The sequence below is a fragment of the Danaus plexippus genome, chromosome Z (assembly GCF_018135715.1).
Source record: "Danaus plexippus chromosome Z, MEX_DaPlex, whole genome shotgun sequence".
In the NCBI taxonomy this organism is placed as follows: domain Eukaryota; kingdom Metazoa; phylum Arthropoda; class Insecta; order Lepidoptera; family Nymphalidae; genus Danaus; species Danaus plexippus.
Genome location: NC_083559.1, coordinates 5,842,144 through 5,866,294, shown reverse-complemented (window position 1 = coordinate 5,866,294; position 24,151 = coordinate 5,842,144). Strand labels below are relative to the sequence as shown.

Genomic DNA, 24,151 nt, shown 5'->3' with positions numbered 1-24,151 from the left:
TTAATTAATCCCCTTCAAGTGTATATAGTTCAGAAAAATAATTACTTAAGTTAAGGTTAGTTTTTCTAGCACCTGAAAACGGAAAGAGACAGAGTGGTCTGTCTCTTTACTTCGTGTTTTACTTCCTTTAGTTCCTGTATTCTTAGTACAGATGCGGATCCAAAGACGTCCAGTGTTCACCCGCGCGAGTTGTATAGTGTATAATTTGAATAATTGTAGAATTCCTAAAATTCAGGAATGCTTAATGAAAAACTTCTTTTTTTAATATTTAATAATTTTACATAACATTTAATAAAATGATAAAAGAGACTTATTTAACGATATTTCTTAAAGAATTTTATGGAATTTTTCATGATTTTTTAATCTTATTTATTCTTTTTACAATATAATTAATATAATTTAAGCTATTTCCAGATAGTGAGGCTTGATTTATACTGTCAACAATACCTAGTTCTGATTGGAGACCTAGCCCTTGAACCAACTAAGACTAGTAATATTTCAAGTGTACTTACTACTTTTAAATGCCAAAGCTAAACCATATATCCCACAGTTCTGTTCAGGGAAAAATTAAAAGAACTACAATTGAGATAACCATAAATAGCTTACTACTTTTAATATATTATAATTATATTATATTATAATTATAGTATGATTTTCTCAAAAAAAATAGTCCATTCTAATGAGATCTTAAAGTTTAGAAGTTTAGGTTTATTAGGATTTTACATGATATTAGTTCTATTTTTTTAAATATAAAAACAATCGTACATTTCTAAAAGTTTATATTTCCACCTTCTACTAACTTCAACATTGAAGCAAGTATTATATATAGTCTGATATGCTGCAGTTTACTTTCACATCAAAAATTAATTTAACTCTTGATAATTTATGCATTCCTGGTAGGCAAAGTAAAACTTAGTTCAATAACTTTATTGAATGAAGTTAGTTGCATGCATCAGATAAACTACGCTTGCGCATAACTGACCAATGAACGTGAATAGCTCTTATAAATATATATTATTATATGTTTTCGATTGTATTTCCCTCTGTAAATCTTGCGATCTTCGTATTCATGTGCTTTCTCGGTATAAATGAATCTATACATAAAATAAACATAAATTAATCAATCGTCTAACATAATTTTACTGTTGCAAACTCACAAGAAGGAAAATAAAATTTAAACACAAGCCTTGTCTCTTTGGCGATTGGTAGTTAATACAAGCTTTTAATTGACTTGTAATATATATTTTTTCTTCAGTTGAAAGTAGGGTACACAATTTTCTGAACATTTTCAACCAATCAAGCTGAAATGTACAATATTAAGTTTTTAAGACAATGCATGGTTAATTTGCTGTTGTTACTCTTAATGCAAGATTTTCTATTCAAAATAACTTTTGATAGATGCTAGATCAATAACCAAAACTTCATTTAAACTTACTGTATTCAAATTCGGAAACCTGTGTTATAAATGTTTCTACAATAAGACGTAGAAAACAAGAGTTATATTTCCATTCCTGCTGACGAAAGTATAGGTTTGTAAAGGCCACTTAAAATCTTTTTCATTTAATTAGAATAAATATTGCCAGATAGATAACAATATATGTACAAATATGAAGAAAGCTAAGAATAGTATCAAAATGATAAGAATTTAATTTAAAGATTTTTATATGTATGTATACAATTTCATCATTTATTTGCATTTATTTTTTCTTTTAAGGCCACAAATCGAAGAAACCTATGTTTCTACTGCAAGCAACTCTAATGATACCTAACGTATCAGTGACCCCAACACTAGAAGAAATTCAAGAAATTCTTGTACTAGCCGGCAAACATATATCAGGATTGTCCAAAGGTGTTGCCCAATGGACAGGTGGCAAAACTTCTAGGGTAAGATAATCAAAAACATACATTATTAAATATATATTGCCCTCAATACAAATAAAATCTAATTAGAATTCTTAGTATAAAATGTTCGTTCATTTTAAATTAATTTTAGCCCTCAGATCTTCAAAAAGATTCGACTCAGGTTCGTGATCATAGTAGTTTAATGACAATATTCATTAAACCGGTAGACTAATAAAACTTATTAAAACGTATCCCGAAATTTTATAATGTACATGTTTTATGCGAGTCGTGCTTTTAAATTCTGTACATACTTTATATGATTCAAACTGCTGACTAATAAGTAAAATTTTTGTTTCCTTCAAATGTGTGGTGTTTATTGTTGTGAATTGTCCATAAAATGCACTGTACAAATGTGTGATATGTCTGTGGTTTTGTCTGCATATATATTGTTAATGTCAACGCTGAACGCTATTTATATATTTTATTTGTCAAACACTGGATGTTGCTTATTTTGTTTTTTCATTTGTAAATATCTCGTTTTTGTTTTATTTGTTACTTTTGCTACTTTTTGTTGCAATTTGTTTCTTCGTACGCTTTCCTGCATCCAGATAAGCTGGAAGAAATTGGCGGGTCATCAATCTAATCAGTTGTTGGAAGTAGTTACCAAAATTGACAAACAGGTTCAATCAATGACGGTGCCAATGAATATGGCACAGAAATCGATAAAAATGGTTGAAGTTGCTAAAATGAGACGAAAAAAATACTACCGCTTAGAATCGGAAGAAAAACCAGTCTTCCCATTTCAACAAAAAAACTTCTACAATCACATTATGGAGAACAAAGAAATTGTGAAAACTCTTGCCCTCCTCTCTATGTGCACACAGAACGTCAAATCGGTAACTATTGTTAGTAACATAATACCTTATATTTAACTGGTTTCGTATTTTTTACGTATATGATTCCAGGAATTAAATTTACTTGTGAAACGTTGGCGCCCATACCATTACTTATGGAAGTGCGAAAAAACATTACGCCAGTTACTTGCTTGGAATTTAAATGATTTCGAACTAGCTCTGAAAAGACACAGTGAACTTGAAGCTAAGTTGGACACTGAACCCGATGTCCTTATAATAGGGAATTGTCTTGCCATATCTACTGAAAAACTAAAACTGGGCCTTAATACAGAACTAAAAAGTACCTATACCTCATCTAAATTATATCATAAAAAACTCGTTGTTTATACTGTATAAAACATAATCATCGTTCTTTCTGCAGATGGTACATTCAGAATAAGTCAAGCAATGCGAAAAAAATACAAACGGGAAATGGATTACGTTTATGCTATAATGAATGACCTTGAAAGAAAACTTGAAAGACCTATTCGAGATCTAGATGACGTAAGAACTGTTATGGAAACACTAAAGAAGATTAGAGAACAAGAAGTAGACATGGAATTAAAGATTGATCCAGTTGAAGTAAGAGCCTCTAATTTTAAATTCTAATCTAGTTGAATAGTGTTAGTTATATAACCTAGTATAGTCAAAAGAGTCAATTTTTTTTTTATTTCATTTGCATATATACAAACTTTATTATGCAACTATATTTTTACAGCAAAATATTGTTATACATTATGGATATTAAAGACAAAATATATATATACTGGTGCCAAAATATAACTATTAAAACTGATGTTTTTATCGTGATATTATATGGTTTGAAATGAGTGGTAAATTTAATATTTTGCAATAGCCTCCATTAGAGGGTTTTTGAATATGAGCTATCTTTTGGAAAGAACATATAAAATATGTATAAAAAGTAATTTTCAAAACTTCTCTATTTTTTCCGCGTGATATATATATATTTACTCACATAAACAGTGATAAAGTCTCCGATCTAATGCTAGTCATTTTTAGCTGTATATGTGCGGTGACATAGGGTTTCCGAGACTGAACTAAAATTTTTTTTTTCGATATTTTCATCCTTTTCCACTAATTAAAGAAATCGAACAAATAACGAATAAAATACAACACTTAATATTCTTATATTTAAAATGTTAAATTGAAATGAGTATAAATATTTTGTATTTGTTTTCAAATTAATTAACATCTCTTACTTTAATTTTTTTTCGTATCCTGTATCTATTCCATAATGTTGTACCTTTTCTGCAAATTAATATTTGTACCTCATAATTAGCGTATTGTATTTATCGTGGTTTTGTCGGACCCGTATCAGAATATTTAATTATTAGTGTGTAAGAAACAAGCTGTCCAGAACTATTGAATCACGACAGTATTAGGATTATATTTATTACATCAGAGAATAAACTAAAAAATCTTTTACAGGAAGCTTTTAATGTCATCACATGCTATGAACTTCCTGTAAATAAGGAAGATCTAGAGCAAGTGGATAATTTACGATACAGCTGGCAGCAACTGCAAGCTACAGCGTTAGCATCTCACGTGCAATTGTTAACGATGCAACCGCAATTTGAAGATGACCTTAAGAATAATTTGAATAGATTTAGAGAAGACAATACTGACTATTGCCACGAGTACCGCCACGCTGGACCAATGCAACCTGGTTTAAGCCCTAGAGAAGCGTCAGATAGATTAATACTATTTCAGGTATTTAATATTGTTCTACTCTAATACGATGTTTCTTTAATGGCCTGTTTTAAAAATAGAAGTAGGGAAGCATAAAAAAATTGGGAACGAACATACCTAACGCTAACTTTTATTTATTTTATGGAAATATTTAACGAATCTTGTTTAATTCTATATATTTTTGTATTTTGCATTTAATAATTTATAAATACAATATTCTAGAATCGTTTTGATGGCATGTGGCGCAAACTACAAACTTATCAAAATGGCGAAGAATTATTTGGTCTCCCTCACACAGAATATCCTGAACTGGCCCAAATAAGAAAAGAGTTAAACTTACTTCAGAAACTGTATAAATTATACAACGACGTGATTGACAGAGTTAGTAGCTACTACGATATACCATGGGGGGAAGTGAACATAGAAGAAATAAATAATGAGTTAATGGAGTTTCAAAATAGATGTAGAAAACTGCCAAAAGGGTAAGTTGTGTATCAACATTAATTTAATATAATGAATCTTTTGTCATGATTTTTTATTTGTAGTCTTAAAGAATGGCCTGCCTTTTACGCTTTGAAAAAAACCATAGACGACTTTAATGATATGTGCCCTCTGCTAGAACTGATGGCTAATAAAGCTATGAAACCACGCCATTGGCAACGAATCATGGAAGTTACAAAATATATTTTCGAACTAGATAACGAAGACTTTTGTTTGAAAAATATATTGGAAGCGCCATTATTACAGCACAAAGAAGACATTGAGGTTTGTATTTAAATCTCATTAAGTTGTTATATTTCCCAAATATGGTTTTTGTAGTCACAGTAGAATATAACTATGAATGTGTATGGACGTGTGAGTGTGTGATAAATGATAGGTAGGTTATGTTTACCCATATAAAAATGCTGCATATCGCTTGCATTTTTTTGAACATATAACACCTTTTTAAATATAAACTGGATAGTAATTGACTATCACTCCACCTAATGGTATGTGGAAATTAAGCAATAGATGGTAAGCGTACTATCAAAGTAAAAGCAGTTATACGCTATTTTTCTTGACACAGGTTGCCGTTAACACAGGTACAGACAAACTTTCCAATTATTATCGTAAAAAACTTTTATTCAACAAATTTCATTATTTTTATATACAAATGCGTAATGATTTTGGTTCACAAATGAATTTTTATATAGATAAATATATTTACTCATTAAATTATTTTATTTAACTGATTTAGGACATTTGTATATCGGCCATGAAAGAGAAAGATATTGAAGCAAAACTCCGTCAAGTTACAAACGAATGGTCCGTTCACGAGTTGACATTTCAAACTTTCAATAACCGCGGGGAGCTATTATTAAGAGGCGATACCACAGCTGAAACAATTGGTCAATTAGAAGACAGTTTAATGATCTTGGGATCATTGTTGTCAAACCGGTATGCAAAATGTAATTAGTATATAACGTAGTATTTTTAGTTTTAGTGAGCCTTGTAATGTCGGTGAGGTAGTTATGTCTGTTGCTACTTGAAATTGTTCTGGCACATTTCGAAACAGATACATTACATTTTTTTGTGAAGTGACAATGTGGAGAATTTTAAAAAGATTTACTAACCTAAAAATTGCACAATATTATATATTTAATATTGAATTTTACACAAACTCTAAAGATAGGGCTGTGGCCACCGCCCAATAAAATTGTTTATTACTAAAATTATTCTAATTATTAACGTGTTCTGTACTCATTGAAAGCTCATACCTTACCTGCTTTTTACTTATAGATACAATGCTCCATTTCGAAAACAAATACAACAATGGTTATATGATCTTCAAAGCACTAATGAAATCCTCGAAAGGTGGTTGCTGGTTCAAAATATGTGGGTTTATCTCGAAGCTGTATTTGTAGGAGGCGACATAGCTAAACAGCTGCCGAAAGAGGCAAAAAGATTTTCAAAGATCGATAAATCATGGCAAAAAATTATGCAAAGAGCACATGAAACCCCGGGTGTAGTCTCATGTTGCGTAGGCGACGACCTCCTTCGTCAACTATTACCACATCTCCAAGAACAACTCGAACTCTGCCAAAAAAGTTTAAGTGGCTATTTGGAAAGGAAGAGGACTATGTTTCCAAGATTTTTCTTCGTTTCAGACCCAGCTCTTCTAGAAATTCTCGGTCAAGCTTCTGACTCTCACACAATACAAAATCATCTATTGTCCATTTTTGATAACATCAGATACGTCAAATTCCACGATATAGGTAGGGATAAATATAATAAAAAAATATTAAACAAATAATTTAAAAAGTTAGTTAAGTAACCCTGAAACTTAAATAACATTTAGAAATTCACTAATTGGATATACAAATATTGATTTCTTCATAGACACTAACTTTTCACAATAAGAAAGAAATTAACGGAAGATAGTCTCCCTAAATTTAATGAACAAATATAGTGATAAAATTATAATATTATTACACATGCCTGGACAGAATATAACAAAATGGTAGCAATCATATCTTCGGAAGGAGAAGAAATTAAACTGGAGCGTCCGGTCCGTGCCGAAGGTTCAGTAGAGACATGGCTTACATCTCTTTTACAATCTGCCCAAAGCAGTCTGCATTCCATCATACGAAACGGTGTTTCTTTAATCAACGATCCAAGTTTTAATCTTCTATTATTTCTTGATAAAATGCCTGCCCAGGTAAAGATAATCGTTATAAATTACTTTTATGGGTTTCGAGGTAACACTTATTCTCTATATTCTCAATTCCAGGTTGGACTACTGGGCATTCAAATAATTTGGACCCGTGATTCCGAACTCGCATTAATGCAAGCTCGGCAAGATAAAAAGATAATGATTGAAACAAACAATAAATTTTTAGAACTTTTAAATACATTGATCGATCAAACTACAAGAGACTTGATGAAAATAGAACGAACTAAATTCGAAACACTTATTACTATACATGTTCATCAAAGAGACATTTTTGATATGCTAGTAAGAACATTGATAATTATTAGTCTGGGTTAAAATCTAGGTTACGGTAACCTTTCTTCAATTTATATTTTGAATGGCAAATATGAACTTCAACATCATTATATTATATTAGAAATAATCAATAGATATAAAGCCCACGTTTTTTCTGTAATGATTTCAAAAGAATTTATTCAATCTTTACATTCTCTAAAGACAAAGCTTAGGTAGCTGCACTTAATTCTCCGTATTTTAATATGTATTAAAATGATATACCCAATTCAAAAGTATGAAACGAATAATTAAGCATAATATGTTATTTTCCTAAAAATATGATTTAAAACATATGTTCTCTTCGTCATCAACCTTTATGCTCAAAACAAATGAATATAAATTGATTTTCGGTTTATAGCGGCGAACTCGATGAAACCGAGTGTTCATTGTGAATTTTAAATTTTCAGTCATACTTTAGAGATGAATTGTAATTTGTAAATCTAAAGAATTGATAAGCTCTTTTTGAAAATATTATAAAACTTTGATTTCTTACCAGAATTAAAATGTATATATATTTTTATATACAAACCAAGCTTTATTATTTTATATCCTCAGTGCCGACTTAATGTCCGTTCAGCAATTGACTTTGAATGGTTGAAGCAATGCCGATTTTACTTCAAAGAAGACGCAGATAAGACCTGGATATCAGTCACGGACGTTACTTTTACATACCAAAATGAATATTTAGGATGTACTGAAAGACTTGTTATTACACCTCTAACCGACAGGTTCAAAACTATATTATGCTTCTGCTAGTTAAAACTGCGCCACGGTATAAAACAAAGAAAATTAAAAAAGACCTTTTCATTAAAAACAAGAGTTTTGTTATTATTTAATATATTTATTTAAAAAAGGATAAATATACGCACGTAACACTCTCAATTTTATCGCTAAGCATGTTTTTCAGATACAGAAATTTCGGCGATACGTAATTTTTTCAACTATAATTATTATAATTTAGTTTTTTAATTTTAAATTAAGTTTTTTTATACGCTATTTTATTTCTTATATATGTTCTACACACTGAATATAATAAAAATTACATCTTATTGATGGAATGATAGGATTATTTATAAAAGCTTTTTAATACCTTTCTTTTAGTCGTAATAAATTAATAGATTATTTTGCCATTCTATTTTGAATAGGTGCTATATAACCTTAGCACAAGCTCTCGCTATGAGTATGGGTGGGGCACCTTGTGGACCAGCGGGAACCGGTAAAACCGAAACTGTCAAAGACATGGGAAAGACTCTAGCAAAGTATGTCGTTGTATTCAACTGTTCTGATCAAATGGACTACAGGTAAGAGACATAAATCTAACAATACTATTCAAATGACATCTATATTTTTTATCACAGACCATAATTTGAAGGGTCAAACGTGGCTTAAAAATAAAAAAGCGATAAAGACAAACCCCGAAAGGTTTGTATGAGCAACATTGTTTCAAACAAGAAAAAACATTGTTTCATATTGCTCTTTCAGAGGTCTTGGTCGTATTTATAAAGGTTTGGCACAGTCCGGTTCATGGGGATGTTTCGACGAATTCAATAGAATCGAGTTACCCGTCTTGTCAGTGGCGGCTCAGCAGGTCGCTGTTGTACTCGCCGCTAAGAAAGAAAAGAAAAAAACTTTTCTTTTTACTGACGGGGACATGTCTGAAATGTGTCCGGAATTTGGCATATTTATTACAATGGTATGTAATAATTTCTTTTAAAGCACAACATTAAAAATAAATTTTTTTACTTATTTATTTTCATTGAGAGAAGTTATGAAATTACAAATTTGTTTATTATAAAAATTATAGAATCCTGGCTATGCTGGCCGCAAAGAATTGCCAGAAAACTTAAAAATACAATTCCGCACAGTTGCTATGATGGTACCCGATCGGCAAATCATTATAAGAGTAAAACTAGCATCCTGCGGCTTTTTAGAGAATATTACACTCGCTAGAAAATTTTATACCTTATACAAATTATGCGAAGAACAACTGACGAAACAGGTTAAAATAGTTATTGTACATTAAAAAATGTTTAAATAGAACTTAAGGATATGATGGATACAAAAAAAAACTTTAATTTATAGGTCCACTACGATTTTGGCTTAAGAAATATTCTATCAGTTTTAAGGACTCTCGGGGCAGTGAAAAGGGTAAATGCAAAAGATAATGAAAGTACCATTGTAATGAGAGTCTTAAGAGATATGAATCTATCAAAACTTATAGACGAAGATGAACCCTTGTTTATTTCACTAGTGGCTGATTTATTTCCAAACCAATCCTTAGAAAAGACAGCTTACAGCAATCTTGAGGATTCAATTAGAAAACACGTCGAACAAAGTGGTTTAATTTTCCATCCACCATGGATTCTTAAAATAATCCAGGTAAAAATATTAATAAAGCGTAAAATATTAACAAAATCAAACAACAGAAAATATCATTACAAAATACTTCTTCAAAACCGCTCTTACCACCTCGTCGGACTCTTTCAGTTTATTTTTGTGCCAAAAAAACTTAGAACAAGTAGGTAGGTACGTGATATAAATTGCATAAAGCTGAAATTAAATAAATTTTTATAAATAATAAAAATATATAATGAAAATATAAAAGCTGATTTTTTGTACATTTAATGTCATTAATTTTAAGATATACAAAATGTATCAGTTTGAAGAAGTCTTGAGATCCATATTTTTAACGATTTTAATAAAACTTTTTCTTAGTTATTTCAAATTTTGATACCTAGGTAAAAATTTCATATACGAATGCACCGTCGAGATAGTAAAAGTGTTGCTCATGATCCAAATTAAAAATTCAAAATCATTAAGACTAAAGCTTTTCTAAGGAGTTTTAAAAAGACTACACTATAGTCTCAAGGACTTTATTTTACCAAAACACTCTACTCACTGTACAAAAAAGCTGCTAATCTTTTATATTTTAGCTTTATGAAACTCAGCGAGTTCGTCATGGAATAATGACTCTTGGACCGCCCGGTGCTGGCAAGACAACTTGTATTCATACATTAATGGATGCACTTTCAGAAATTGAAGAGCCCCACAGGTTTAAATATATATAATTCATCTGTAATCTCAACCTTAACATAACCTTCCTTACTGTAAAACATACAATACCTTCAGAACATCTTTACTACATTGTTATAATAAGTACTAAAACATTAAGTGGACAACTAAAACTCAGCATAAGTAAGAGCCAGTCGCAGCATCATCAGATAATGAAATAATTTTATAGATGTATAAATTATTACCAAAACAAGAAGAATACATTTGTAATTCAAATATACAAATATGGTATTAAATGTAACTTGAGGTGTTTGTCCTTTATAAATTGATAAATATAAATTCAGGATCAAATATTTTTGTGAAGGAATTTGGAATCGGTTTTTGTTTGCAATTATTAAGGGTGATGAATTAGATCGAGGGTCGTTTAGGTCCTTTGGAAAATAATAATAAATAAAAAACCTAGAAACCTAGAAATTAAACCTAACAAAATGTTATTGCTGCTAGTGAACTTTGAAAACTGCATATTATATGATGCCATTTTTTAGATTATTTCATGACAAATACATAAATTTAGAAACAATTTATTATATTTAACCTCCTCTTAGTGATAATATTTATAAAATTGTAATTATTTCTAGAGAGATGCGAATGAACCCAAAAGCCATAACAGCAGCACAAATGTTTGGACGCCTAGATGTAGCCACTAATGATTGGACAGATGGCATATTTTCTGCATTGTGGAGAAAAACATTAAAACTAAAGACTGGTGAACACATTTGGCTAGTCTTAGATGGGCCTGTTGATAGTATTTGGATAGAAAACCTAAATTCAGTTTTGGATGACAATAAAACCCTCACTCTTGCTAATGGCGACCGTCTTACCATGTCGCCAACCTCTAAAATTATTTTTGAACCAGAAAATATTGATAATGCATCTCCAGCTACAGTTTCACGAAATGGAATGGTATACATGAGCTCTTCTGGCTTAGATTGGGACCCAGGTTATAAATTTTAGCACTTACATTTGATGGTCTTAATTAAATTTATGAAAAACAGTAATATAATTCTGTTTATTTTTTAGTCCTCCACGCATGGCTTAAAACTAGGTCTACGCGAGAAATAGAAGTATTTAGCACTTTGTTTGAACAAACATTTCTTACTACATATACCTGGTGTACGCAAAATTTGAATTTTAGTATGCGGGTACTACAAAGCAATATAGTATTTCAAATGCTTAATTTGTTGGAGGGCCTTGTGCCACCCCAAATTGTAGAAGTTGAAGACACCTCTGCTAATAAATCAATAAATGGTGATATAGACGATGACGATGACAAGGAAAAGGCAGAAGAAATAGTGTTATTCACACACGAACATTTACATAAAATTTATGTATTTTCATTAGTTTGGGGATTCAGTTCGTTGTTGGAAACACAAGATAGACTTAGATTCGATAAATATATTAAGTCAACATTTAGTGAATTACTAGATCTGCCAACGCATCCTAATAACAAACCTAGTATTTTATTTGACTTTTATGTTAAACACCCAGGAAAGTGGGAGCTCTGGGATGATTTAATGACAAATTATATGTACCCTGATACAGCCACACCGGATTACTCCAATATTCTTGTACCAATAGTTGATAATGTAAGAATTAATTATTTAATTCATTGCATAGCTAAACAAGGAAAAGCTGTATTGCTTCTAGGTGAACAAGGATCTGCAAAAACGGTTATGATGAAAGCTTATATGAAGAATGCTAATCCCGAGCAATTTATGGGTCGATCATTTAACTTTTCATCTGCGACTAGTCCTTATCAATTCCAAAAAACTATAGAAAGCTATGTTGAAAAACGTAGTGGTATGACTTTTGGTCCACCCGGTGGAAAGACGATGCTTGTATTTATTGATGATATAAATTTACCCCAAATAAACGAATGGGGAGATCAAATAACAAATGAGATCGTACGACAAACTATGAGTATGGGTGGTTTTTATAGTTTAGAGAAACCGGGAGATTTTACAACTATTGTTGATATACAGTTTCTGGGAGCTATGGGACAACCAGGTACAATTGTTTTGCTACATTTTTTTTTATCTTTAACCTACTTCATTCTTAAAAATTAATAAATACTCTTAATAGGTGGAGGCAGAAATGATATTCCAGCTAGACTCAAGCGGCAGTTTTCCATATTTAATTGTCCATTACCTAACAACGATTCTATAGACAAAATATTTAAAGTTATCGGTGAAGGGCACTACAATGCCAAGAGAGGTTTTACTGTTGAAGTACGATCTCTAATTAAAAGAATAATACCCCTAACAAGAGAACTTTGGACACAAACTCGAGTTAATTTATTGCCAACCCCGGCTAAATTTCATTACGTATTTTCTTTAAGAGATTTATCAAGAGTATGGCAAGGGATGATAGGTACTTTACCGACCGTAATCGAATCGGAGAAATGTCTTATGCTTTTGTGGAAACATGAATGTTCAAGAGTGTTTTCTGATCGTTTTACACATCAATCTGATAAAGATTGGTTTAACAAGGCTCTTTTTGATAGTGCTGAAGTACTTTTAGGACCCGAATATAAGAAAATGATGGAAAAGGATCCGGTTTTTGTGGATTTTATGAGGCAAATAAGAAATTTATTTTTAAAAGCACATTGTTTTTTAAAGATATCAAGTTAGAAATAATGTTCATCTGTACTTTCAGAGATGCACCAGAACCTACAGGTGAAGAAGGTGAAGATGCTGATATGGAACTACCAAAAGTATATGAACCTGTTTTTGACTACTCTGAATTACGAGATAGATTAGAAATGTTCTTATCGCAATTTAACGAAATGGTCCGTGGTTCCGGCATGGACCTAGTATTTTTCCCTGATGCTATGTTGCACCTTGTGAAAATATCTAGAGTTATTCGTCATCCAAGAGGAAATGTTATGCTAGTAGGCGTAGGAGGATCTGGCAAACAATCGTTAACTAAACTGTCAACATTTATCGCCGGATATCGCTCTTTTCAAATAGCTTTGACCAGATCTTATAACGTCGGAAACTTTTTAGAAGACCTAAAGCTCCTTTATAGATCGTGTGGTGTACAAGGAAAGGGTACTACATTCATATTTACTGATTTGGATATTAAAGAAGAAGGGTTTTTAGAATATCTTAATAACATATTGTCATCTGGAGTCATATCAAATTTATTTACAAAAGATGAGCAACAGGAAATAATTTCCGAATTGACGCCTATAATGAAACGCGAAAACCAAAAACGAACATTGACAAATGAACTGGTTATGGAATATTTTCTAAACAGAACATGTCAAAATCTTCATGTGGTTTTATGTTTTTCTCCCGTAAGTACATATATTTGTCTATTTTATGGTACAATTTCATCACCTGAAAACAATAATAAAATGGATTCGAGGTTTTTCGTTTATTCCAAGAATTAAAAAAATTAATGATTACACTACAATAAAAATGAATCACTTTTCATCAATAATCATTTTAATATTTTAACTAATTTAACAATTATTACTAGCTCTAATACTTAAAATTTAATAAAGTTATCAATTTATTAACTTGCTTCAGTAACATTAAATAATAGTTACAAGATCGTTAAATTCTATTGATATGAACTATACATAAATCTTTCCCTCCCTAGGTAAGTGAAGCTTTCAGATATCGAGCATTACGATTTCCGGCCCTTATATCGGGGTGCACGATTGATTGGTTCCAGCCATGGCCTAAGGATGCACTTGTTTCTGTCGCTGACCATTTCCTCACAGATTTTGAAATAGAATGTACAAAAGAAGTAAAAAAAGAATTAGTAACAGTCTTAGGGACTATACAAGACGTGGTTTCGCAAGTTTCAACAGAATATTTTCAAAGATTCCGTCGTTCATCTCATGTTACTCCTAAATCGTATCTTAGTTTTATAGGTGGCTATAAAACCATATATCAAATGAAACAAAAAGAGTTAGGTGATGGTGCTTTAAGAATGGATACAGGTCTCGAAAAGTTACGTGAGGCATCGATATCTGTGGAAGTATTGAAGAAGGATTTGGCAGTTATGGAGCAAGATTTAGCTTTAGCTTCTGAAAAAGCAGATCGTGTACTTTCTGAAGTTACTGAGAGAGCGATGCAAGCCGAAATTGTCAAAAATCAAGTACAAATTGTTAAAGAAAAAGCTGAAGCTTTGGTAGCATATATAGCAGAAGAAAAAGAAAAAGCTGAAAGGAAGTTAGAAGCAGCGAAACCTGCATTAGAAGAAGCGGAAGCGGCCTTAAACACTATTAAACCAGCCCATATAGCAACTGTGAGAAAGTTAGGTAGACCACCGCATTTAATTATGCGTATTATGGATTGTGTATTGATTCTTTTCCAACGCAGATTGCATCCTCTTATACCTGATACAGCTGCTCCGTGCCCTAAGCCGTCTTGGGCTGAATCTCTAAAAGTAAGATGTTTGTTTTTCATATTATTGAATTTTGCTTAATAATATTTTTAGGTCTATCTAGCTTATAACAAATTGTTCGTTATATAAAAAGGCAAAAATGTTATATTATCCAAGAAATCAAGGCAGGCAAAAAGTCGCAATCAATATATTTTATTTTACTTAATTCGTGTATGGTTGAACAAAATCCATTTAAGACTTGTTTTTAAAATCATCATAAATAATTATTAATTGGATATGAAACAGATGATGGCAAGCACTACGTTTTTACTTCAACTACAAAATTACCCAAAAGATATAATTAATAACGAAATGGTTGAACATCTACAACCCTATTTTGAAATGGAAGATTATAATATGGACACAGCTAAACGCGTGTGCGGAGATGTAGCAGGATTATTATCATGGACTAAGGCTATGGCCTTTTTTCATAGCGTAAATAAAGAAGTTTTACCTTTAAAAGCCAGTTTGATGTTGCAAGAAGCGAGATTGAAGGTATAAGCTATCCAAAACTCTTTTTAACAGATGTTTATGATACTGCTTTCCTAAATTAAATTTATTTTATTATAGTGTGCATATTCTTGATTTCTTTTAATAGATGTTATGCAAAACCCTTAATAGAATAATTATTGTAAAACTTTGAAAAATTTAACCTTGATATATTATATTAATATTACCCACCAATTAACAAAACAACTGATCTCAATTTAGGTTGCTATGGAGGACTTAGCATCTGCAGAAAGGCAACTTGAAGAACGTGAAATGTCCTTAAGAAAAGTTAAGGAACAATACGAAGCAGCAGTTTCGGAAAAACAGCAATTAACAGATGCTGCAAATGTTTGTTTAAGAAAAATGACTGCAGCAACTCAATTAATTAATGGTTTGGGGGGTGAAAAAATAAGATGGACTCAACAAAGTAAGGATTTCAAAGAACAACTCGGTAGATTAGTAGGAGATGTTGTATTAGCCACAGGATTTCTCTCTTACTGCGGCCCTTATAATCAAGAATTCAGAAATAGTCTGTTCAATACATGGATGGAAATATTAAAAAGAAAGCAGATACCTGTGACTGGCAATTTAAATATAACAAATATGTTAGTTGAAAGTGCTACAATATCAGAGTGGACTCTTCAAGGTTTACCGAATGATGAATTATCAGTTCAAAATGCGCTAATTGTTACTAAGTCTAGCTCATATCCACTTTTAGTAGATCCTCAAAGCCAAGGAAAGAATTGGATAAAAAATAAAGAATCCACAAATGAACTACAAATAACATCACTAAACCATAAATATTTTAGAACTCATTTAGAAGATAGCTTATCTTTGGGAAGACCACTGCTCATAGAAGATGTGGGCATAGAATTAGATCCTGTTATAGACAATGTTTTGGAAAAGAACTTTATAAAATCAGGATCAATTGAAAAAGTAATTGTAGGTGATAAGGAATGTGATGTAATGCCTGGATTTATGCTTTACATTACAACAAAACTACCGAACCCTGCTTACTCTCCTGAAATTAGTGCAAAGACCTCAATTATTGACTTTACAGTAACAATGCAAGGACTTGAAGACCAATTATTGGGTAGAGTGATATTAATGGAAAAGTCAGATTTAGAAGAAGAACGAGTGGCTTTATTTGAATCTGTTATGAAAAATCAGAGAAGCATGAAAGAATTGGAAAGCAATTTACTTTGTCGTTTAACCTCTTCAGAGGGTTCACTAGTAGACGATGAAGCTTTAATTCAGGTTCTACAAATAACCAAATCAACGGCCGAAGAAGTTAATGAAAAACTTAAGGTAGCAGAAGTAACAGAAAAGAAAATAATTAAAGCGAGGGAAGAATTTAGAGCTGTAGCAGCCAGAGGCTCTATATTATATTTTTTAATAGTTGAAATGAGCAATGTCAACCTTATGTATCAGAATTCATTAAAACAATTTCTTAATATTTTCGACAATTCTATAACAAAATCTGGAAAAAGTAATGTTACAGAGGAACGTATTAACATAATTTTAAAATATTTAACTCACGAAGTTTGGGCATTTACGCTGCGCAGCTTATATGAAAGACATAAATCGCTTTTTACTCTAATGTTGGCAATGAAAATTGATTGTCAAAGGGAACTTATTTCTCATGACGAATTCATGGCATTTGTAAAGGGTGGTGCATCTCTGGATCTAAATGCAGTAGCTCCAAAACCTTTCAAATGGATTCTAGATATAACTTGGCTGAATTTGGTGGAAATCAGCAAATTAGATGTATTTTCAGACGTATTAAGCAAGGTAAGCGAATGTAAATTTTTTTATAGTAGCTTTAATAACAAATTGTTTAATCAGTTTTGATGATAGATATCTAGTAACGAAAAAGAGTGGCGCATATGGTATGAAAAAGCAAAGCCGGAAGAAGAAATAATACCTAGCGGTTTTCATGAAAGTCTTGATGTATTTCGAAAACTTTTACTTATTCGATCATGGAGTCCGGACCGAACACTCTCACAAGCAAGAAAGTATATAGTTGGTTAGTAATAGTATACTTCATTGGTTAATTATTTTAGAAATATAAGTTATTAACACATAAATCATTTATTGTTATAGACTCTCTTGGACCGGAATATGGCGAAGGTCGAATTCTAAATTTGGAAAAAACCTGGGAAGAGTCTGAACCACGTACTCCGCTCATATGTATACTTTCAATAGGATCTGATCCATCTACACAAATATCCTCACTAGCTAAATCTAAAGATATTGGTAAATATACTACTTGTTTTTTTTAATTCCTTATTAATGAAAATAACTTATTTTTACCATTTTCATAGTAATTAAGGCTGTATCAATGGGGCAAGGTCAAGAAATTGTAGCACGGAAGATGATATCAGATTCTATGAATGAAGGAGGGTGGGTATTACTACAAAACATACATTTGTCCTTGCCGTTTTGTGTTGAAGCTATGGATGCTCTCATAGAAACTGAACACATACAAGATTCTTTTCGCCTCTGGCTAACTACAGAAGTGCATGCTGACTTTCCTATAGGACTTTTACAAATGGCAATAAAATTTACCAATGAACCACCGCAAGGAATACGCGCTAGCATGAAAAGAACGTATCAAAACATCAGCCAAGATACTTTAGATTATTCATCATTATCACAATGGCCTCCACTATTATATGCAGTGGCATTCTTACACACTATTGTGCAAGAGCGAAGAAAGTTTGGACCACTGGGATGGAATATTCCATATGAATTTAATCAAGCAGATTATGCGGCCAGTGTACAGTTCATACAGAATCATCTCGATGAAATAGACCCCAAGAAGGGAATATCCTGGCCAACAATCTGTTATATGCTTGGGGAGGTGCAGTACGGTGGGCGGGTCACGGATGACTTCGATAAACGTTTGTTGACCACCTTTACAAATGTTTGGTTTTGTGACGTCCTTTTGCGACCTGGTTTTGAATTTTACAAGGGGTACAAAGTACCACAAACAAGAAATCTGCAAGGTTATGTAGATTATATTAACCAATTACCTCTAACAGACACCCCAGAAGTTTTTGGTTTGCATGGTAACGCTGACATTACGTATCAAATTAATAGTGCTAAAGATATTTTGGACACGATATTAAGTGTCCAACCGAAAGAAGGGGGTTCTCAAGGCGGTGAAACCAGAGAAAGCATAGTTTATCGTTTGGCTGAGGATATGTTGGAGAAATTACCTAAACAATATGTTGGGTTTGAAGTTAAGGAGGCGCTTGCTAAAATGGGGGCATTTTTACCTATGAATATATTTGTAAGGTAAATATTGTGTTTCTTTGTTATAAAAAAAAACTGTTAAAACATTTATGTCATTATATTTGTAGACAAGAAATCGATCGTATTCAAAAAGTTATAAAAACCGTTTACACAACGCTTTGTGATCTAAAGCTTGCCATAGATGGAACAATTGTCATGAGTCAAGGCTTGCGAGAGTCCTTGGATGCAATGTATGATGCCCGCATACCTGCGCAATGGTTAAAGGTAATATGTTTAAAACTAATATTTTGCTTACATCATTATTCACATATTTTTTGGGGAAAATTTTGAAATTTTATGTTTTTGTAAAGATTTAGCTTAAACATTGAAAAGCTTTATAATAATCCCTTTATAGTAAATACAATATTTTATTACCAAATCATATATTTCAGCAATGATATTCAATTTATCAATATGTTGGATAGGGAAGAATATTTTGTTTTCGTTTGTACGCAGGTTTTCATAAATATTATCGTATAAATAGTATATTGACTGTGGTCATCATATCTGAAAAATCTTGGCAACACTACGCCCAAGAAGCCGTTTTTATTTTATTTATAAAATATATACCCAATGTGGGTAGTAATTTTTATTTCTTTGATAGACACGCAATGACATGATTTGGAATTAAATTATTAGAATTTTTTGCAAAGGACGCTCATTTTATTTTTGTAAACAATAAACTTATATATGCTTAAATGCAAATAAAGAATAAACATAATATTAAATTCTTAATAATAGCAATATTATATATATTATTGTGACATACAGGTATCATGGGAGTCGGCGACACTTGGATTTTGGTACACCGAACTATTGGAACGAGAACAGCAATATCGTGTCTGGCTTAAAAATGGAAGACCGAACGCCTTTTGGATGACCGGTTTCTTTAACCCACAAGGATTTCTCACTGCAATGAGACAGGTTAACCCTTCACCCGTCCAAGTTATAACATCACACGCCCGACTCTGACATATGAATAAGATTATTTTATCTTAGATATATAATAATATTTACAAGGACTTTCTTCATCTTGAGTAGAATCAATCACAATTAAAAACAACTATAGATACGACATTTATTTCTTAACATAGAAATAAATTTGAACAAACCATTTAGTCGGTGACTTTTCACTCCTTCAATGAGATTTAAAACTTTCGCGAGTATTCTTTTAAATGAACCGAATATTACCGGATTACTATGCGTATTTTATTTTTTTTTTTGTGTTCACATCTCGTCTTCCCGTGATAACGGTTGCTGCAAAGTAACCGAAACGTCGGGAGTATGTAGTTTTTAAAAATAATAGAATACGCGTAATAATCCGAAAATATTGATTTCATTTCAATTTTACTACTTTATTTATTTATTTTCAAACGATTCAAACAAGTTTTTGTAGAAAAAAAAATTACTAAGGATTGCAGCAAATAAATAAAGAAAATTGTAATGAACTGTTTATTTTTATCCTACCTGTGTTTTTTTTTTTAATTTCCTTATCCGATTTTTCTGTTGTAAGCATTGGAAATCTACATAATTTTCTTAAAGTAATAGCAGTTATTGTTATACAAAAATGCGATGCCACAAAGTCAAATCTTGTCTTTTTAGTTTATTTTGGATTCTATTTTATTTCCTATTAATTTATTATATATTAAATTAAAAACATTTATCTTTATTTTTAGGAGGTAACCCGCAGTCACAAGGGTTGGGCTCTAGATTCTGTTGTTCTTCAAAACCACATAACGAAATTAAATAGAGAAGACGTTCATGATGGACCAGCAGAAGGTGTTTACGTCTACGGTTTGTTTCTAGAAGGTACATACTTAAGTCTTCTTTAATTTTTAGTGAATAACAGAGAAATGTACTAAACAGGAACAAAAATGTTGTTTATAGCTGCGTTTATAAAATAGTATTTCTAGTTACGTATGCGAGTTAGAATATTATTAAACATTTTTTTTTTTTGCAGGGGCGTCTCTCGATAGAAAAACCGGTAAATTAATTGAATCTAAACCGAAAGTACTATACGAGCAAATGCCAGTAATCTACATTTTTGCCATCAATACGACAGCCGGAAAGGATCCAAGACTTTATGAATGCCCAATTTACAGAAAACCTCAAAGGACGGACGCTAAATATGTTGGGTCAATCGACTTCGAAACTGATAGTAATCCACGGCATTGGACGTTAAGGGGTGTAGCATTGTTGTGTGATATAAAATAATTTAATTTCAACTTTTGGCGGATTAGCACCAATAAAGCAATATTTCTTATATGTGATCATTATTATATCTTAATGAACGTGATAAAGTATTTTATTTCCATTCATTGAATAAATTGTGAGAAAGTAACAATATATACTAAATGGGTAATTTTTATTAAAATAAATAGTTCAATTGTCATTGCCAGCACAGCTATACTAACTAGAGAAGCTTTAAATCATATCTGGACACGGGATTACAGGCATTTGGAAGTTTGTATAAACAAATGCACACGATCCCATATTTAAGTATCAAAATATGATATAACTTTACAGTGACAATGTTTATTTTCATATTTATAAGTGTAATGCAGGAAGTATTACTTTTAGTATTAGTATGTCTGTATGCCCTAAAACGTGTCATGCTAATCAATTAATTACTAAAAAAAAAGTACTTAGTGAAATACGCACGGGTACATCGAACGACATAAAATAGGTGAAGATGAAATTGTGATTTTTAGCGAATCATTGTTATAAAATTATTTAGCGAACCTTCTACCCCCATTTGGTTGCTTTCAACGTCATAGAAAAATGAATCAACCTCCGGGTCATAAATTATTCATCAGATCGCACTTACCCGATTCTCCTATGTGCGATAAAATGATTTTATCTAACAATGTGCCTATATGTGAAATCTGGTTAAACTCTCAAAGTGTTCGACCTAATATGCTCCACCCTACTACTCTCTTTACTGCTCGCATATTATAATTGCGAAAGAAATCAGAAGTAAAATGTTGTAGCTCTTAAAACGACCATTACGACAATAAGTAAAGCAAGAGGAACTTCTACCACAAGCACCAATAATGAAATCGGGAAAATTTTGGAGAAACTTTGACAGGAGCACACACTTTTCCAATTCCGATGACATTTGAAGATCACATATTTGGATACTAATTTTGGCGTTTTAATATAATTCATGTAATCTGATGTAAAGTACGATTGATCCTCTCCATTTTAAAGATATATCTGACAACATTTAATAACCAAAACTACTGCATAAATAAGTTCCAAAACCTTGTGAGATATATCAAAAAAAAAAAAATTAAAACTATAAACATTTTACAAATTCGAAACAAACCTTTTCAGTAGCACGATAGCAACATCTATGTATTGAAAATATAGAATAAAATCTGTATACAGCATAATTTAGGTCTAAATGATTTAAAATTGGTTGATGTGATAAAAGAAAAAAAGCGAATACTAGGTTAAACTTTTATTCAATTCAGAAAGATGACAATAACATGCAAATACAAATAAATTAAGCAAAACATTACGGTATTAAAAGCTTTTATCCTCCGAGTTAAGGAAATAAAAGATTCATAGAATAATACGATACGATACTGTTATACCTGGTAAAATTTGATATTATAAAATCCATGTATAGAGGGGCCCGATATACAAGTTAGATAAATTTAAAAAAATAATTTAATTAAATTCAGCATTTCACAAGTGCTGAATTTGACTAATATCCAAATCAACATAACAGATCGGATATAATATATGTAAATATACAATCACTGTCCGATAACAGTTAGAGCAATTTTTTAATTTCATCATAGAGTACCAATACAAATGCTCCACCAGTACCTCGAAGAACATTTGAAAAGGCACCTTTAAAAAATGCCCCAGGGCCCTCCGTCTTGAGTATGGTGGCCCAGCAATGAACTGTGCTCTTGTACTGTCGTTCATGCACCGGTCGTCCGGACTGCATCATCATTCGCCGCCTCACTGTATCTAGTGGATATGACGTGATTCCCGCGATCGTTGTTACCGTCTAAAAATTTCTTATAATTAGATTTAATTTCAAAGGAATTTTTATATAAAAACAACTTAAAACATAATCCAACAACTTAATTATTTAATTTTTCGTACCTGAGCAATTAGCCAAGTAAAGAACAAAGATGTATTTTTTGGATCCGGAAGCATACCACGCGCTGTATCATAGAGTCCGAAATACGTTGCGCGATAAATTATTATACCCTGCACAGAGACAACGAAACCTCGATACCATCCCAAGGGCCCATCAGATTTAATAGTCTTCGTCAAGCAATCAATGAGACCGTTGAATTCCTTTGCTTTACCTTTTCCGACATCTGCAGCTAATCTTTAAAAAATAATTTATATTAATCTTACTATTACTTACATATTCATACAACTAGATTTTGCCATTTAAGTATAACCTACCTGGTTCTAGCATAATCCAAAGGATACACAAAGCACAGTGAAGTTGCTCCGGCTGCACCACCAGATGCTAAATTACCAGCAAAGTACCGCCAAAAACGGACGTTTTTATCAACGCCCTCTAGGAAAATTTTTTTGTATACATCCTTAAAAGCAAAATTTAATGCCTGTGTTGGAAAATAACGGATTACGTTAGCTAGATTCCCTCTCCACAACGATCCCAGACCTTGTTCCTTCGGTATTCGTATAAACGCATCTATAATGCCTGTGAACAAAATGAGGTGGTTACTTAAGTCTTATTTCTAGCTAAATAAGAAGTATCGAGATCCAAGTATGTACCTTTGTACCGTTTATCTTCAGATATTTGTTTTGATACATGCTGAACTTGCAAAATGAGCTTCACTCTTTCCATAGGCGCCATAGCTGTTTTTGACACTGCAGCGGATATTCCGCCAGCGGCAAAGTCCTTTAAAAATGCAGAAGGGTCAACACTCTTGCCGCCTTCATCTTTTTCTTCCTTCTTTTTAGACATAATTCAGCAGTAACTATTGTTAATACTCAACTGCTAGCAGAGTTCATCACAACAACAATAACTATACGCTAAAAATAATTTTATTCTTGCAAAATGACACAATAAATTAATTTAGCTAGATTGTTACGCGACATTAATTCTTGACATACAATTACAAGAACACAAAAGAAGGATACTTAGTAGCTTTTTTTTGTTTGAAAAAGGAATAGCTAACGAAACTTGGTGGCTAGTTATAAAAAAATATATATTTTTGATCCGATTTTTTAGGTCAGAAAAAGTTTTCTATTTAACAGTTTCTAATTGCCTAGACACTTGCAAAAAAATTTTTTAAATTTTCATTAAAAATAAATTACTAAAGATTTAATAATTATATTGCCAATTATAAACCATTTTTGAGATAAATTATTTCTCAAAACATTTAAAAAGCCCGCTAGGTACTTGAATGGGTATAATAACAGAAAA

At 31.7% G+C, this 24,151-nt stretch overlaps 2 protein-coding genes across 2 annotated transcripts; one reads left to right on the top strand and one right to left on the bottom strand.

Annotated features, from left to right (window-relative positions):
• Window positions 1–1,734: 1,734 nt before the first annotated feature.
• Window positions 1,735–21,009, top strand: LOC116777499 (dynein axonemal heavy chain 5). The gene is made up of 30 exons (XM_061526472.1): window positions 1,735–1,884; window positions 2,523–2,738; window positions 2,808–3,036; window positions 3,118–3,317; window positions 4,185–4,466; window positions 4,668–4,927; window positions 4,991–5,210; window positions 5,683–5,882; window positions 6,225–6,700; window positions 6,932–7,440; window positions 8,026–8,198; window positions 8,616–8,771; window positions 8,953–9,163; window positions 9,275–9,469; window positions 9,553–9,849; window positions 10,404–10,522; window positions 11,121–11,482; window positions 11,563–12,549; window positions 12,625–13,117; window positions 13,198–13,840; window positions 14,149–14,943; window positions 15,187–15,435; window positions 15,652–17,220; window positions 17,287–17,455; window positions 17,533–17,685; window positions 17,754–18,729; window positions 18,795–18,951; window positions 19,498–19,650; window positions 20,403–20,535; window positions 20,687–21,009. The coding sequence occupies exons 1-30, from the start codon at window positions 1,735–1,737 to the stop codon at window positions 20,938–20,940; spliced, it is 10,986 nt and encodes a 3,661-aa protein (XP_061382456.1). The 3' UTR covers window positions 20,941–21,009.
• Window positions 21,010–22,174: 1,165 nt separating this feature from the next.
• LOC116778046 (ADP,ATP carrier protein-like) lies at window positions 22,175–23,854 on the bottom strand. The gene is made up of 4 exons (XM_032671896.2): window positions 23,497–23,854; window positions 23,161–23,422; window positions 22,849–23,080; window positions 22,175–22,750 (listed from the first exon to the last, which is right to left on the bottom strand). Exons 1-4 carry the CDS (start codon window positions 23,687–23,689, stop codon window positions 22,508–22,510), a joined length of 930 nt encoding a protein of 309 aa, XP_032527787.1. The 5' UTR covers window positions 23,690–23,854; the 3' UTR covers window positions 22,175–22,507.
• Between the last annotated feature and the right edge of the window lie 297 nt (window positions 23,855–24,151).